Here is an 18,874-nt window from a genome sequence, read left to right on the forward strand (position 1 = left end):
AGGGGAATAACAATTGCTTTACTAGCAGTACATTCATAGTATTACTTGTGTGGTATCTAGTTATTTTAAAAATATTATTGTTTAATTATGGACTCAGATCACTTTGACTACTCTTGTCTGTAAATTCTTAGTCTACAATTTAAACGTGAATTGTTAAGAATAATATAGGGTTTTAGCTATACCTTGTGTAGTTGCATTTTTAATCTCCCAAATGGTAAATGGAAATAGGGGTGTGTATCAGTGGAATCTAAATCTAACTTGACTTTTTCCTGATTCATACCAATGAATACCTTGAGTGAGGTAAACTTGAGGTTAGCATAGGATGAATAACGGTCAATTTGGTGGTGGCAAATTTAAAGGAAAATTTCCCCAATTCTCTGCCAGTCTGGTAATAGGCCTGATAATAGTACCTTTACACTATATAAATTTTATTAGATTCCTCTTGGTTTCCCATAAATACAAAATGTATCTATGATGAGCAGAAATATGAACTGAACTGTTCCTAAATGTTGATGTATGTACATTCGACCATTGCTTCCGTATAAATTTCAAAACATGTAGAATGTGGTTTCTGTCATGCTGGAAGTACAGAAAATCTCCTGAAACAAAACTTAGGGGGAATAAAACACTCGAAGTGTTCTGATTTTATAGTTGTTGTTATGGTGACAAACTATTGCAAGAAAAACATTTTGGAGACTGTTTTATGAATGGGTTTTGTGGTATTTATATTGAATATACTGAACAAGAGCTGGCATAAATTTACTACTGTTGTGGAAATTAGATTGGTTCATCTTCTGATCAGCTGGCATCCTTAGTTGCACCAAAGGAGACCAGGAGACCTGCCTTTCAAATTAGTATCATCAAGCCTAATTAAGTGACTTTTTTTTAATGGTTAACAGCAAGAAAAGTATCTAATGTTTTGTGAAAGCCTTGATGGCCTGTTGTTCTCCTCAGCCCACTTTACCCACTAGAATTGCTATCTGTAAAACTGGCATTTAAGTCCCGACATGGCAAAGTAGGCAATAAATCAAGTGTAGCTAGAAGGGAGACGTATGATACTTCAGGCAGACAGGCTTTAAAACTATTTTAATATGTTAGCATATGTCACAATACTAAGAGCATTTGTGCTTATTAAAGTACTTAAGGAAGCATTCCATTTGGTCGACGCGTTGGAAACGTTTTGCGTTTCACCCTAAATTATGAATTTTTCTTTTTTTTACTAACTTGCATAACCACCATAACATTTTTCTCATTCACATCTTGGTGGCTCAGTTTGCTTGGTGAGCATTTTCTTTGTGATCTTGGAGAAACCACAGATTTAGCTGGTTGTGGTCTGAAGTCAACAAACCTAAGTAAAACTGCTTTGAAACATGAAACCCAAATTTATTTCCTAGTCTCAAATGTACTTAGGGTAAAATTAAATAATGGTGTGCTGTCTGACTCCACAGGCTAAAAGAACATTGTGAACATTTTTAATGATCAGAAACTGAACTCGTGTGGTTTTTTTTTTTTTGGGGGGGGGGTGTTTTGTTTTTAAATAGCATTTTAACATGTCCTATTTCATCTGCAAAATAGGTTTGCAGATCATTAGGAAATAACACTTTGCAAGTACTACTTCAGACTAGTGTATGCATAAATGGATCTCAAACTGAAATGTCATTTAAATTTTTTTCTCTGTCTAAAAGTTGACAAGTTATAATCTCCTGAAAACTTTAGGAGAGGGATGTCAAGGAAAGGATGATACAAATGTAACTATAATGTTGGGAGAGTTCGTGTCTCTTCGCTTTCCCGTTTTCCTAAACACCTACATCCACTCTGGTATTCTTTGGCAGGAGAGATTTAGGAAGGAGACTGATCAGCATGGTGTTGTGAATTAGTCCTCACCCTTTGAATGTGGTGATACTTCCCTCTAACAATAGGAGATAGTAAAATGTAAAATTTTGGCTGAATCTTTAGGTACAAAACTCAAACTTGTAAAATTAAAAATGTTCATTTTTGACTGCTGGGGCAGCTTAGATTATAGCAATTTTTCAACACTTATCAATAAAAAAGAGTTATTGAACTATGGAATGACATACATGTTTCATGCTAGCTATGGTCATAATAAAAAGAAATCTTTCCATGTGTGTTGCCATTTGTTCTCTTGTTGCTTTTGTTGCTGTAAATTGACAACTCTTGAATTAGAAGTGATTAATGATGCACCCCAGTGTTTTATAAGTCTTGAGGTCAGTAGTCTCATAGACTGGAAATTCTGTGGGAAACTTGGAGAGCAGACCTGTTCCTCCAAAGGGACAAAAACCTCTCTGTTCAGAATTATCATTGAAGTGTGCATAATGTGTCATCAGTGATGAACAAATGCTGAAGACAAAGGGCAAAAATTTGTTTTCTCTCTCTCTCTCTCTGTGCATATTTCTTTAGCCAACATATATGCATAATACACATATCTCCATTTGTACCAGTTAGTAACAAGCCACACTTGTTACCTGAAGACTTTACTAGCACGCAGTAATTTTATTATTAGAAGGTGATATGTCCTGAAGTCAAATGGCTTAAATGGAAGCATCAGTTATATAGATTCAGCTGAAATATCTATTTAACTCCATTTCTGGCTCTCCACACTTTCCTGCTGCTGATACAGTGCTGATCTGGAGAGCCTAACAGATATTTAATTAAATTGCAACCTCAGTTGTTTGCTCACCAATTAACGGAACTCTTCACCAGTCAGTGGAATTCCAGAAGTAATGTTCAGCCTCCCTTATTCGAAAGCCTATTCCAAATATTTTTGGAAAATCAGGGTTGTATGATTTGGGATGATGTATAATTGCTGCTTCCTAGATAATTTTTCAAGTGCCAATTGTTCAGCTCAAGTACCAGATACAGCCAGCAATGTCTTAAAATATGGTGATTAGCCATTCTTTCATATCAACTGCAAAAAAAAAAAAAAGCTAAATTTGCTCAGCAACATCTTGTAATTTTGGTGAACTCAAACAATAAGTGATCTTTAGAGGAAGCTGCAGTACATATATATGCAAATATTTTATTATGGTTATGTACTTATATTTTGTATGACACAGACACCTTAGGTGAGGCCCTTAGATTCCTGCATGTTGCCAGTGCAGCCTTCAGTATCACAAAGTTTGGATGTTGTTCATTTTGTCCATTACCATCCCTCCCCTTCCATCTCTTCCTTCCCCGCCATTTGCATCCGTTGGGAAGAATTTTTGTTGCTACCAGCAAAGGACTTGAAGTTATATTAAATTTATCTTGGAAGACCTGAAAGTACACATGAGGTACCAATAATAACTTAATTTGGCTATAATCCTTCAAAAGCAGAACTGCCTTTTTTTTTTTTTTTTTTTTAGTGAAAAGAAGCTTTGTGTTTTAGCACTGCTCTAAGGATAGTGCTGTGTTAAAACAGAGTCTGACTGGTGCAGTTGAGTTAAATGAAGTAATATCATATAAAAGGAAAGGAAAACAATAAGCAAACTGTTGAGATTATGGCTCATGGCCATTGAAAAGACTGTAGTTTAATCTAAAACTTAAACAGCGATCAAAATGACTTCTGTATGTTACTTGTTCTTGTTGAAAAATCAGCCGCATTAAGTGCAGACATGAGCCCTTTATTAGATGTATACTGAGGTAATGTAAAGTTGTTTCTGCAGCAGCCTGTGACGTTTCTGTCCATACAATAGTCATGGCTGCCATTTAGTGCTCAATCTGAAGGAAACTTAATTGAAACTTATGTAGTTTCTTGCACCTCTTATGTAGGGCTGGCTGTTTTGTTTTGGTGTTTCCTAAATGTTGTTTTGGCGTAAGAGAATCCAGTTTGTTCATTTTTTGTCATATGTTAGCTGCAATACTGTGGGTTCAAATCCAGTAATCTCATTTTCTTTGTAGAAAATAATTAAACTTAGTGAAAATTCACCCACATTAAATGGGGGAGGAGATAGATAGTACTTTACTTGACCTATTAAAGTATATTTTCAGTAACCTAGCAATGAAGTACATGCATTTTTAAATTTGTGCATGTTTTTTTTCTATTTTAGAGCGCACTCTGCACCAAAGCCTGATCCTGTTCCTGTACAAAAGGTATGTTTGTTGTTTTTAATTTCTACCCAGAGATGTAATGTGTCTCACTAGTTTCTGCACGTCCTTCACTCGATTCTTGATACACACTAGAAGTCAATCTGTTCTTTTAGCACAACATATTTAGGGTAAAGATCTCATATACCATGAAATCACTGTGCTTTTCTTAGTGATATTGGTCTTTTAAAAAAAAAAAAAAAAAAAAAATTGGGGATCAGTACAGTGATTAACCAAAAGCCATATATAAATATTACTTTCCAGCTTTTTCTTCCCCAAACACCTATTTTCTAACTGTTTTTTCTTACCTTAATGATAGCCTTTATAGTAGGGTTACCATATTTTGTGCCTCCAAAAGGAGGACACTCCACGGGGGTCTGGCCCCGCCCCCAGCCCCGCCCCCTCCCCGCCCTAACTCCGCCCCCTCCCCAAAGTCTCCGCCCCCTCCCCTGCTTCCCGCGAACATTTAATTCGCGGGAAGCCTGAGCAGGTAAGGGAGGGTGTGGGGGGAGGAGGTGCGGCCCAGGCTGGCCCCCCCCGGCGGCTCCAGCCTGGGTCGGCTCGGGCCCTGGGGTGCCGGCCCTGGCCCCCGGCCGACCACCCCCGGCCCACCCAGCACTGCCGGCCGGCCCCCGGCGGCCCAGCGCACCCCCCCGGCTCCCGGCCCCGCGCACCCCCCCGGCTCCCGGCCCCGCGCACCCTCCCGGCCCCGCGCACCCCCGGCGGCCCCGCGCACCCCCCCGGCTCCCGGCCCCGGCGGCCCCGCGCACCCCCCCGGCCCCGGCGGCCCCGCGCACCCCCCCGGCCCCCGCGGCCCCGCGCACCCTCCCGGCGGCCCGGCCCCCCGGCCCAGCGCATCCCCCCGGCCCCGCGCACCCCCCCCGGCGGCCCAGCTCCTGGCCCGGCCCCGCGGCCAAGCTCACCCCCCCGGCGGCCCGACCCCGCGGCCCAGCTCACGCCCCCGGCGGCCCGACCCCGCGGCCCCGGCCCGGCACTGCGCCCCTGGACCCCGGCCCGGCCCCGTGACCCCGGCCCAGCCCTCCCTCCCGATTTTCCCGGACATGCCCGGCTTTTGGGGATTTCCCCCCGGACGGGGATTTGAGCCCCCAAAAGCCGGACATGTCCGGGAAAATCCGGACGTATGGTAACCCTACTTTATAGAAGCATCGCCCCAGCCTGAAGGGAGAAACCACTGTAGTTTCTTCCAAATAGATGCTATAACCTTTCTGTGCTCTTGAAAGCAGCCTAGCTTGATAAAATGTATAGAACAGTTCATCAGAGTTCTTCCCAGTAGTGGACAACATTGCCCTTCAGAGTTCACGCACTGTTGGAAAATACTGTAGGCAAGACTATATTCTACATTTTGTAGAATCCTTGCAAAACATCAGGTTCACATTCTTTTTCCAATATTTTAACCAGATGGAGGCAGGTAGGAAGTCTTTACAGGACAGATGCATGATAACAGTCTGCACCGCTCAGATCCTAAAAGCGTTTGAGGAATTCTGTTCCATCTTTGAAACACACATCACCAAACCCCGGAAGTAAATAATAGCCTTAATAGTAAAAAGAAGAACAGGAGTACTTGTGGCACCTTAGAGACTAACAAATTTATTAGAGCATAAGCTTTCGTGGACTACAGCCCACTTCTTCGGATGCATCCAAAGAAGTGGGCTGTAGTCCACGAAAGCTTATGCTCTAATAAATTTGTTAGTCTCTAAGGTGCCACAAGTACTCCTGTTCTTCTTTTTGCGGATACAGACTAACACGGCTGTTACTCTGAAACTTAGCCTTAATAGTGTTTGGCTTGTTCCTCTTCAGCCAGTTTGCCAGTTGCTGCTGTGCCCCTTGAAATACCACTTCATGTACCCCATATCCTTTGACACAGCAGCAAATTGCTACATAGGATATAAAATGTAATGTTCTGTATTTGTGTGTGTGTATATTGAATTTGATTTGAGATGGAATTTGAATTTAAAAAAAACCTAAGCGGATTTATTAAGCAAACTTTTAGGCCACATATGAGTAATCTGGTGGCCTTTACATCTGAGTGAGTCTTTTGTTTAATCCTTTAACCTTATTGAGGCATGGATATCTTGCATGAGATAAGAGAAGCTACTATCTAGGGTTTCTATGTTTGTTGTGTATGTTAGGATCCTTCCCTCCCCAAAAATGCATGTGTCATGTATACATTTTCTTGCCAATACAGTATAGGTGAAGTTTTGCTACTATAAAACATATCATCTGTCTTGGTTTGAATCAAAGGGAATTACCTTCTCTCTTTCCAGTGAAAATGTCTATTCAGGATTTTGCATGTGGTTGGTGTGCTTTGTGTGTTTTTGTTTTATTTTATATAGGGAGAACCAAAAGAAGTAGTTAAGCCTGTGCCTATTGCATCTGCTGTTGCACCCAAAGTCACTTCCACAGTGAACATGGCCTACAATAAGACACCAAGGCCATTTGGAGCTGTACCTTCCGCAAAAGTCACTTCCATTCCATCACCGTCATCTGCCTTCACCCCAGCCCATGCGACTGCTCCATCATGTGCTTCCCCTCCACCATTGGCCACTGTCACACCTCCCCCATTCACTGCATCTGGACTGCATGTTAATGCCAAATCCAGTACTGACCAGCGTTCACCTGCACTGAATGCTGCTAAAACTGCAGTTAATGTCCCATGGCAGCCCAACACATACAATACAACCCTGAACACGTATTCCAACGACAATGCTCAGGATGTGGCAGAGGGACAAAGAAGAGGATTCAAAGAGAGCCAGGTTGACAATAAGCAGCAAAATGGGTAGGTGGCTTCAGGGCACTTTGTTTGCTGTGAGGGACTTTTCTTCCAGACAGTTTATTGGGCTGTGTTTAAGGGGACAAAACGCATCTTGGAAGAGTTGGGTTCTTTTCACAGAACATCTCTGTGAAAAAGATAAATGTGAATAGTCTGGTTTTAGGTATAAAGTGAGCTTCTTAGAGGATCTTCTAAAAGCATCTTGTGTCTGCAGTATACTCTTTGTTATAGAGTTGAACCATATGAGATTTGTTGAAAAGGCAGTTGCAATCATTCATTGGATGCGTTTTGAACTTTATAGCAAGCTCAGTAGTATATTTTTCAGTCCCGGCATGGTAAAGAAAGCAGCAGGCACCCAAAAAATGCGAGGCAGTTTGTCAAGAAGGGCCATCTAGAATTGGGGAAAACCAGGAATAGGACGCTAAGGAAGAATAACCTTAGCAGTGGCTGGCAAAATATAGAACTGGTTATATTTGCTACGTACAGGAAATTAGAATGTTGGTATGGGGAGAAGATCAAATTTGAACTGAATCTAGTTTTTCATTGGTTCTAATGCAACTTTCCTGGAAAGTTCAGTTACGCAGAAGTGTGGCCATCTAATCTAAAAAGCCAGCACTAAAATTCAAGTGTTAGAATATTTTTAGCAATTCAGAATTGTCAAAAAGGCAAACTCTAGTGTTTTGAAAGTTAAAACACTCACTAATATGTCTGTTGAGATTTAACATTTTAAAGACACTAACGGGATAGTTTTTGGTATTGCTGATGCTCAGCAAATCTTTAAATCAAGGCCATAAAGCTACATTTTGAAGAAACAGTTGTTTTAATGTATTTTACTTATTTGTCTTTCTTGCAACCTTAACTTAATTTGTGAAGTTCAAGAAGTATTTTGAATCATTATCAGAGACTTTTAAAGCTAGCTAGTATAAGTATATTCCATTTTTGTTCAGCAGTCATCAGAAGAGCAGTAACAAAAATGTAGTCCTGATGCAAATCTCTTCTGGTCCATTTTGAATTTGGTGCTGAACATGAGCAGTAACATACAAAGAGAGAAACATCTGTATCTGAGCTAAAGTACAGCATTATGGTTTCAATTATTCCACTTTAAGAACAAATAATTGAGCAAATTATATATATATTCCTTTTTTTATTTCAAAACAAATTTCTTCCACATGTTCATTTATATAATACAGGCCTTATGCATTTTATATCACACTGTTGTCATGGCAATTTTAAGACTCTTTCAAACAGATGATGGCATTATTCCACACAGCTTTAAAAAAGGGAAAAAGCAGGCGGTCCTGAAGACTCATTCCATACTAGGAGACTTAAATGTGCTCTGGTGAACCGTGCATATACTTCTAGGAAGGGTGCTTTTGGAAGAATAATGCAGGGAGCTGGCTTCCAGCTACAGTAACTAGCACTGAAAAAACCACAGACTGATATTGAAATCAACTCTCTTGCAGGGAAGTAGTGCTGCAGGCCTAGAATTAGCACTTCAGCAGTCACGATAGGATGGCTGCTTGAGCAGCATAAATGCATCATAATAAATTCAGTGAAAAAACAATACTATGTGAAGAAAATGTCAACTGACTAGTGAAGAAATTCCTGTCTTCCTGCCAATCTTAGCAGAAAATTCTAGTATGGAAACTTGGAAAAGGTTTAGTGAGGTTGTGAAAGTATATTTTATTATAATAAAGGGCGACAATATAGAATACTTGGACTACAACTTGATTAAGCACAACTGTAAAAATCTTAAAGCCTTAAAACGAAAATGACAAACGCATATACATCTGCATCTGTCTAGGTAACAGTACTCTCAGCTTGCTTAGTCAGCATGCTAATTAACAAGTAAAGTTCTTCCTTGCTTAACCCGAATTATTGGGTAATTCTTGAAATAACAGAAGGATGCAAGTTTGAAGTAATGGGACCATCTGAAATGAAACTGCTTCCGATACACATGTTCAGCAATTCTGTTTTATAATAAAAAAGGTGTGGTGCATCTTGTAGATGTACAGTATTGTCGGGCAAGTAGAGAGCTCTAGACTTGTTGGACTTTGCTGTACTCCAAATATTTTTGTTTCAAATGTTGAGCAAACCCTTATTAGTATAAGAATTTGCTTACATGCAGAAGAGGTGTAATGGTGAAGAAATTGGGGAGAAATTACGCTGTCGTTTTTACAAATATATTTAGACTAGAGTAATTCAGTCTGTTTACAAAAGGCTTTCCTAGCTAGTAGCACAGTGGCTCTCAAACTTTTGTACTGGTGACCCCTTTCACATAGCAAGTCTCTGAGTGTGACCCCCCCCCCTTATCAATTAGAAACTCTTTAAAATATATTTAACACCATTGTAAATGCTGGATATAAAGCGGGATTTGAGGTGGAGATTTTCAGCTCGCGACCCCTCCCCCATGTAATAACCTCGCGACCCCCCCCCCCATGTAATAACCTCGCGACCCCCTGAGGTGTCCTGACCCCCAGTTTGAGAACCCCTGCAGGAGCACCTCACACTCTACATGTAGTGTACTTTGGGGATAACTGTGAGCAAGTGATAGTTTTTTTTTTTTGCTGTTGTAACTGAAGAGCAGAATATAGTTAAGAAACATTCTGCTGTTACTTAAACCCATGTAAATCAGGTATTGTTTCACTGAAGTGAAGGGGTCAACTTCTGATTTTTACACAGGTGTAAATAAGAGCTGAATCTGCCCATTGTGTTTAAATCAGTCAAGTTATCCCATTGTTAAAAAAGTCAGTTTCTTCTTAAATTTAAAAGCAGCGTTGGCTACGTGGAGTCTTGTGGGTAATTTCTTATTGTATAGTAGATTCAGATTTTTGAAACAATAGATTACTCTGGGTGTGTATAAAAACAGAATATAGAATATTAAAATTGGGGCAAAGGGAGGAGGCAAGCAAGAGGAATGAGAAGCATTAAGTTTTTTAACTCTGACGCTCCAGTTGTGGGTGGGTGAATTGATAGACCTAGCGATGAGGGACTGATTGCTTTCTCCGCCCCCTCTCCCCCTCCCCCCCCGCCATTTCAAGAGTATTTAAATCACTGCCTCAATTACAAACCATAGTTTAAAACTTGTCAGCTGTAGTTCATTGAACCAACCTGGCAACACAACTGGTAGAGCTGTGCAAATTTTTTGGCCGAAACTGTTTTTTCAGTGAAAAATCTTTACATTGACCAAAATGTTTTGCAAATGTGTGTCTATTTCACCAAATTGTTGCAGTTTTAAATTTAAAAAAACCTAGATATGTTTAATTTCTAGTTACCTTTTCATTTAGGAAATTTCCTTTCTTTTTAAAAAATTTTTTTCTTTAGAAAGCTCAAAATCAAAATGAGACATTAAGTTTTGGGTTGAACGAAACATTTTGCTCATCCAAAAATCTTTTATTTTTTTATTAGCCAAAAAATTTATTTTAGGTCAAACCAAAGCAAACCAAATAAATCAGTTACTCGCACAACTCTTAGATGTATCAAGATCTGGAACTTCTCCATAATACTAACTTCTTCTGGATGATGCTGATGAATCATTTTATTATGTAGGCATTCAGAGACAGCCTTAAATAAAATCACTTCGCATCTCTCTATTTCCCTTTGTGGAAATATTGGTGTGGTGTAGTGATTCAAAATATGACATTTGACCCTGGTGAAAACCTTATTAAACATCGAAACTGCAGCCTTACCAAATAGTCTGCTTCCTGATTTGCTTTGCTTTCACTGTAGGATGGGGAAGAGAGGTCAATTTTCTGTTTTTTAGCCATGGCTTAAAGGGAGAGCTCGTTTGCTTCATGTGGCTGTATGTAATTGTGCTTTTACCAAGACCTTCTTGCCAACTCACGCATGAGAATGTGCCTGCTGCTTAAAACAGGAAAGACTACTTCAGCTTCTTACTCAGTTCCATGTGGGTTGGCCTGAAACTTTCTCTTATAGGTTCCTGACAAATTTCAGCTTGACCCTAGAAGATACAAAACTCGAACTGGGAAGATTCTCTGAAGTATTGGGGAAGGAAATCATTGAGATAATGCTTTAAATCCTTTTTTCCTTTGCAGGTAACAACAGTGACAAAGTTAGTATCAACAGCACTGGAGTTGAATTACGGTGGCTTATGTTGTTGAAATAACCAGCATGTCTGATTATTGTGTGCAAAATTAATATTTTTGTAAAGCAACTTAATGTTTTCAAATAACCACATTTTAATGGAGTAAATTGTTCTGGTTTACACTGAACATGGTGTGATTTTTGCTTTTCATCATATTAAATATTGCAGCATTTCTTAGTCACAAAATATTTGTGTTCATGTGTATACTGATGAGATTTTTTTTAATGCTATTACTATATACCTAACGATATAGGTAATATAACTTGCTGCTGTAGTGGGGGTTAACTACATTTTAGAGAAGTGTTTGGTTTGGGAGTTGAAGGGCATCACGCTGTTAAATCAGCATGATATATAGAATACTCATAAATATAATATAAAATCTGTTGATCTATTTTGATTCCATGTGTTTAAATTAACTAATGATTTTATTCTGATTTTAAAAATGACATTTCTTCCTCCCCACTCACCTGCCTTCAAATAAATACAGAACGCTAGCCTGAGCTAACTGCTGAATTGCCTATCTAGATATCTTTCTTTGGCTCTGGCACCATCTTGTGCCTCCCTGAGTAATTACCATAAAGATCCTCAAACTCTAAAAAGGGAAAGTGTCTCATCTGTAGCAAAGAAAATGAGGGAGAAAACCTAGCAGAACATTTTTTTTCATGATTTAGCTTTTAACAAACATGTAAGGCTACGTAGCTGCCTGTGTTCTTTATTAATGTGCATTTCGTTAGCATGTATTTTAGTTTCTCTGTATTTCCATTTTGCAGTTAAATTCACACCTTTTTATATATAAGCTATCATTTTCCAGTTTAATTCTTTCTAACAACTTTCTCTTGTTGCATCACTTCATTTTGTCTGCATTTCTTACCTGTACTCCGTCATCCTGGAAATTCCATTGTCTCTTTTGTTACTATACCCCTGTCTTCTTCAGTAACCCTGATGAGGTGTAAGTACATCACTAATATAATTTGTTTTTTATTAAATGTTGTATATTAATGCCTCTCACATCATTCTATACTTGCTGCTGTAACTTAGCTGCTGACTAATGAATTGGTTTAATAGGCCTGCCTCTTATTTTTTTGACAAGTTAGTGACAAATATCCTTCTTAGCCAATATTTTGCAGCTTTTTTAATGTGAAACAAATGAAGTACAGTAACTCCTCACTTAATGTTGTAGTTATGTTCCTGAAAAATGTGACTTAAAGTGAAACAGTGTTAAAGCGAATCCAATTTCCCCCTAAGAATTAATGTAAATGGGGGAGAGGGGGGTTAGGTTCCAGGGAATTTTTTTTGCCAGACAAAAGGCATTATATACATTTTAAACAAGCAATTTTAATACAGGTATAAGTTTTAAACAATTTTAAAGAAACAATTTAATACTACAATCATCACTGCTGATTATGAAGCTTGGTTGAGGTGGTGGAGTCAGAGAGTGGAAGAGGATGGATTGTCTGGCTGCTCCTCCTGTTCTTGCAAGCACAGGCACTGACTTTGCTGGGGGTAGGGGGCTCAACCCTTGGCCCCTTCCCCCAAGTCCCCACCCTTGACCTGCCTCTTCTCACCTCTCACCTCCTCCCCCTTTACTGCGCACACTGCGTCCTCGCTCCTCCCCCCCTCCCTTCTGAACGCTGAAAGCCAGCTGATTGCCGCAGGCAGGAGGGAGGGGGGAGGCATGCCCAGTCCTCGCTCTCTTCCCCCCCACCCCCCGCCTCCTAAATGCCACAAGCCAGCTGATTGCTGCGGGCAGGAGGTGGGAGGAGGAGGGGGAAGGCGCTGATCCGCGGGGTCTGCGGGCGGGAGGCGCTGTGGGGAGAGGAGGGGGGCGTAGGGAGGCTCCTAGCTGTGGAGAAAGCAGGCAGCCAAACAACGTAAGAGTGGAGCATTGCACAACTTTAAATGAGTATGTTCCCTAATTGATCAGCAACGAAACAACGTTAACTGGGACGACTTTAAGTGAGAAGTTACTGTACATTGATACAAACAGAATTGTTTTTTCAACTTTTGCAGTTTTGCCATGCCATATTTACGGAGTTAATTTGGCATTATACATCTCCTATACAGTATGTAAAAACAAAAATAAGCGGTTACTATTAAAATGGATGCTTATAGTATCAGTCCCCTTTGGTGCTTTCCAAAATGGTGAACATCACCATGTATTTGCCACAGTTCCTGAAAGTATAGTTTTAAAAACTCCATGTCCCTGGGAGACTGATAGCTCAGGGATTGGTAATAGCATATGGAACATTATGGGGGAACTTTCAAAGGTACAAAAGAGAGAGTCCCTCTAATTCCATTGATTTTTAATGGGAGTCAGGCACTTAACTGCCCTTTGTGCCTTTGAAAAACTCCATCTACACCTTTAGGGTTTCCACTTCCAAGCCAGCCCTGATTGATAATGCAAGACATTTCTATAACAGATGGCTGTTGGTTGATGTATGTAAAATAAATCAGTCTTTTGAAGTCATGTCCCCATAGAGTGCAATGCTCCACTGTGTAGACAAACCCTTAATATACTTTCTATGGGACAGCAATCCACATCTCAACAGCCACCATCACAATTGGCAGCCTGGTTGATAAATTCAGTTGGGAGGCATGGAATTTCTTATCTTTTCATCCTTGTAGCTGCAGCACTAAATGTTCCAGAACAGAGCTGAGGTACACCTAGCAGGCAGTGTGCTCTACGTCTGGGAACAAAGAGAGGAATTCATTCTCCAGGCCATTACACTTCACCAGCATTACACATACTATTTTTCAGAGATGGTGTTCTAAAAAATAAGCCACATTTTGATTACTTTTTTCTTACCTGTGGATATATATGGCATTAGTTGCAGATGCACATACAAAAAATCATGGACATTGCACAGAACCAATTTTTTGTAGCAGGATATCATTGTCACTAGTGGTTGGCTTCATTGCATTTTATCACTTGACTTACCCATATCTTTCACTTCACTTTTCTTACTACTTTTACTTATTTTTCTTTTCCTCTCTCCTTCCTGTTCACACTGGAACACTGTTACTTCTGTTGGCTTATTCCTTCAATTATAAGAAAAAACCCACCTAAACGGTAAATGTTTAAAAATGTATATAACATATTCACACTGATTTGTGCTGTTAGATATACTTTGATAGTGACTGTAGAAAATATTTTAAATGTTTCATGGTATATCTGACTTAAATTACTAAATTCATGGAATTGTTTTGCAAGCAATAGACTTGAATCTGTGTTTCTATCTATGAGCTCATGTCACTTTGTATGTAGTAACGTTTACAAAAGCACATCTGCACCCACATGCAGAAGCTCTTTTTACAAACCTTGGTAGTGCATGAGGTCTTAAATGACATTGTGACAATGACAAAATTTAAGATTTCCTGATGAAATTTCACATTTTCCCCTTTATAACTATTCTTTGTTGAAATAGTCCACCAAGGAAGCACATTGTGGATACCTATACAGAGTTTTCCCACACACCCACTCATAGAGATGCCAGCAAAAAACGATTGATTGAAGATACTGAAGACTGGCACCCGAGGACAGGAACTACCCAATCGCGTTCTTTTCGGATCCTTGCCCAAATCACCGGCACTGAACACAGTGAGTAATTGTTTGGTGTTGCAGCATTAGATAAGGATAAGTAGCTGTAACGGACTTGCACCCTCTGTCCTGGCAGAACTTGCTATAAGGTGCTGAAACAATAACTAATAAAGTTCTCCAATCCAATTTGTAACATTTCTTCCCTTGGATCATCAATTCAGTAATCCGTTACCCTGTTTTTCGTGTGAACCCTCCACACAGCAAAAGAGAAAGGGAATTATGGACAGGTGTCAATAGTGCCTGAAACTTTTTTTGACCTGACTAAATTCCAAGCTGACAGGGTCCTTTTTTAAAACAACTACCATAGTCCCCCTGAATCAGCTTGCTAGAAAAATGTCCCTCCTGCCCTTCCACCACCACCACCAAATGTGGAAATTGCCACTCAAAATCACAGTGGCTTGTGAGGCCTAGAGTGGGGTGGTATTCCATCGTAGAGCACAAATGGGTCTAAATTTTCATACATTATGATGCTTCAGGGCTAGAAATGAGTTTTTCTTTCTGTTGAAAATAGGAGTTTCCAGCAGAGCATTTGCTTCTGCCTTACAAGAGCTAAAGATATCAAATCTTAAAATCATAACATAACATGGAATAAAAGGGAAATTGTAATTTGTCATTCTAAAGTGATTAGTGAACATTATTCTCTCCCTATAATTTCTGTATGTTTAGATTTATGTTACTAAGGGACAGATTTGTAAAGATATTTAGATGCCTAAAGATGATGCACGGTACCTACAGTGGTTTCTGGAATCTAATGGGAGTTAGGCACTTTTGGAAATCCCACGAGACACCTGTCTGCATCTTTAGACACCTGAATGCTTTTAAAAATCTGGCCCTATGGCTTTACATGTTGAGGTAAGTGGAAAAAATAATAGCAATACCTTTTTTTGAAAAATTATAAAATAGTTTTTCTTTGGCATGTACAAAATACATGATCATGTGATGCAAAGATTTTATTGGCACTGTTTTTGAGGAAGATCAACCTTAATTCAATTGTTTCAAAGTAACCATTTAGAAATATAAAAATTCTTATTTCATTGCAGTGAAAGAACCAGAAACCGAGACTACAAAGAAAACAAAGTAAGTTGATTTGTTGTTTAACTGAGATCTGTATTTTGAGTATTCAATATTTTGCATGGCTTATTTTTAACTGATAATGTAATATTGCAGTTTGGTGCATTGGTGTAAAGTTCTAAAAACTTTTACATGTTGTTCTGTGTTAGTATTGTGTGTTATATATGTATTAGTAAATGAATCAGCATGTAAAATCAATATTTTTGGGTGCTGTGATTGGCTTTTATTTAGGAGCTTAATACAAGACTCTGAAAATTTAAGGTTTGTACAGGAGTTGGAACTTTTCAGTGAATGTAACAGTTGGTTCTCTGTCTGGTGGTAGGTTGTAAACAGATGAATGTAATGTTTTGTCTTGAATCTAGCTGTGCATTTTTGGCTTGTAATAGATTAGATTAACTTTTTCTAAGATTTGAACAGATAGCTATTTTGTTGCTCTTGAAGAATTATGCTATTCAAAATTATGCTATTCGAAGTGGTGCTAAAGGCCCAGTCCAATACCTGATTCAGCAGGGGTCTTTGTATTAACTTCATTTGGCATTGCATCAGGCCTTGAAAGACAGATGATAACGTATATAGGCCTGTAAGTAGTGCATGGAGATGGCATGTTGTCAGTTCGTGTGAATTGAATTGTAAGACAAACATCTTTCCTTTCTTACGTTTCTTCTATCACTTCTTTCCACAGGGAAAAGATTCCCATCCAGATCTTAGGCCCAAAATATACAAAATTACGTGACTGGCACCATGACGTCTCAGCACGTGTCCTTAATGTCCAGTGATTTACCCAAGTTGCAAAAACAAAACACAAACCTTTTCTTCCTTTTCTCTTTTCCAAATGCTTTGCGCAAAAAAAAAGTATTTTATTAGCCTTCTTATGAGAGAAACTCTAGCTTTTTCTATACTTTTCTAACAATTTCCTACTGATGTGTAAAGAATAAGATGAAATTAGTTTGTGTTAACAAACTTACATAATCAATACAAAGTGACTTAGGTGACTGTCGTCAAGTGGGTAGAGGAGGTGGCAATTGAAGCTCTTTCTTGACAAGGAGGATTCATTTGTGTTGCTGAGTTTAAGTTCTTGTAGGTTGTTAGAAAGATGAGCAAAAGAACAGTATACAGGATGCTTGACAAGAGGCCTGTAAACACTGAAACACTTGTACTTTCCAGGATAATTGTATTTAAATTCAATAGAAACTCAGCAGGAATATTTGAGTGGGTTGTAAATGTTTTAAAATGGTAGAGGGAGAAGTCAAATGGCTTCCCCGCCAAAAGGAGTTTTGCTGCTATTGCAAATCTTAGTGCAGTACAAGTACTGAGCCTTTTAAACAGGTGTCCTGTCCACACCATGGAAAGACTATACAAAAAAGGAGTGCAATGTTGCTGTGTATATGTAAGAGCTTCAGCATGCAACATCAAATGAGAATAAGATGAAGTCATAGACAGTGATGATTATTTATTGTAGGGTGAAACTCTTAGGGTTTTTTGTGTTTTATAGAAGCTTCGGTACCCTACCATGGTAATGCTTATTATCCTGTAATATAATGTATTATAGTAGAGACACTCATTAACTTAAACTTTTTGAAGTTTGAAGAGTATTTTAATAAAAGCTGCTTTTAACTTAGTTTTGTCTGTTTTTTCTTTGAGGCCTTTTGACTCTATATGTAGAACTCTCATACAAAAGTGCTGTATCTCTAGTATTATAATCTTAGTGCTGCAAGAGACGAGACAATAAAACCAAATCGAGCTGTGCAAGAGCCACCAACATTTATACAATAAAGGCATGGGATTTTTCCCAAATCTCCTTTTAAAAATTTTCTATTACATCTTTTTGATTTGAAAGGGATACTGCATCGAGCGACAAAGTGACTGATCTTTTTTGCTGTCCCAAATAGAAGTATGTGGCACGAGCGTAGAACATCTTCATTTAAATAAACTGTCAGCTTTTAACACCTATTGAAGTACAGAAAGTCCAAACCTACAAGGTTAATCTTGGAGCAAAATGAATTACTTATAAGTTATATAGCACTTTGTTTAAATTTTGAGTATATCAATTAGAGTTTGCTAATCAAAATAGTCCTTCCTTTGAACAATTATTATTGCAGAGAGGTTACATCCTAAAAACATTCTAATATTCTGAAGTTTGCTTTTCCTCCTCCTACAAAAGTACAGCTCAGCTCAGCAATTCTATAGCTCACTGTGTTTGTCATCTTATCTTTAGGGAGAGTCAAACAGAAAATGGAGACCCCAGGTAACTGCTAAGTTGTCTTAACACTAACAGTCACTTGTGTGGAAACATAAGAGTGCACAATATAAGGAATTATATCAAAGTAAAAATAAAACTACAGAAGCGTTCTCATCCAGTGCATGATAGCATAAAAATAGTTACGTCCAATAATGGTTTGATTTGTTTTACATTAAAACCACATAATGACCTTTAGGGAAAATAATTCACTATAACAGTTTCACTGCGGACAAAAATCTGTCAATTGGAAATGAACTGCCTTGTCAGTTCTATCAAATTATAATTTCTCTTCTGTTTCAAGTACCTGTTTGTGTGTCACATTTAAATAATGTGCTTAGTTTTAGTAAAATGCACTTACAGCACACTTTTAATTATTGATTTGAACTAGAACATGTATGTTCAGACATTGGAATTGTAAGCATTGTATTAAAGTTGTTTTGCCAGTTTAAATAATTTTTTATGCATGGCAGGGGGGGGAAGTTATTACAGATTGTATTCAACACAGTGAAAAATAAGTGCGATTAGATGACCGCTGCTGGCCACTTTTGTAATGCATTCTTTGAGTGAATATATTGTTTGACCTTAAAGTATGTATTATTTTGAAATGCTCATATAAAATGAGACTATTTTCTTGTAGATACTTAATTTGCCATTTTATGTATCTTGCTAGCATTTAGCTCTTAATAGAATGAGTTGTTTCAATAAGAAATGGAAAAAATGATTTTGCAATAATCTAAAACATAGATTTGTTTAGAGTGAGTGAAAATAAATATACAAAGTGCACGTCTAAAAAAAATCCTCATGGTGTGTCCAGTGATAAGTATATCCAGATTCAAGAAGAATTCCCCAAAGCATAAGAATTTCCCAGAAAACTAGATTTACAAATCACTGGCCACCTGGAAATATGTTATGGTATGCCACTGTATAAATATTTGAATGACACTTCATTAAAGCAAGTTACTTTAGCAAAAATGTGTTCAGGGCTGT

General features: G+C 38.6%; 1 protein-coding gene across 17 annotated transcripts in view; it reads left to right on the forward strand.

The window, feature by feature from the left end:
• Positions 1-18,874, forward strand: part of PDLIM5 (PDZ and LIM domain 5) — a 230,558-nt gene that overhangs the window by 136,233 nt on the left and 75,451 nt on the right. For 9 of the 17 annotated variants that reach the window (XM_054028930.1, XM_054028931.1, XM_054028938.1 and 6 more), the window contains 5 exons: positions 4,047-4,089; positions 6,438-6,880; positions 14,405-14,577; positions 15,618-15,654; positions 17,864-17,893. In XM_054028930.1, the coding sequence (XP_053884905.1) occupies positions 4,047-4,089; positions 6,438-6,880; positions 14,405-14,577; positions 15,618-15,654; positions 17,864-17,893 (726 nt within the window). Of the gene's footprint in view, positions 1-4,046; positions 4,090-6,437; positions 6,881-10,929; positions 10,947-11,913; positions 11,929-14,031; positions 14,050-14,404; positions 14,578-15,617; positions 15,655-16,330; positions 17,267-17,863; positions 17,894-18,874 lie in introns of those variants that run through there. The other 8 variants (XM_054028939.1, XM_054028947.1, XM_054028946.1 and 5 more) reach the window with 8 other exon arrangements.

Source organism: Malaclemys terrapin, chromosome 5 (genome assembly GCF_027887155.1).
Source record: "Malaclemys terrapin pileata isolate rMalTer1 chromosome 5, rMalTer1.hap1, whole genome shotgun sequence".
Classification (NCBI taxonomy): domain Eukaryota; kingdom Metazoa; phylum Chordata; order Testudines; family Emydidae; genus Malaclemys; species Malaclemys terrapin.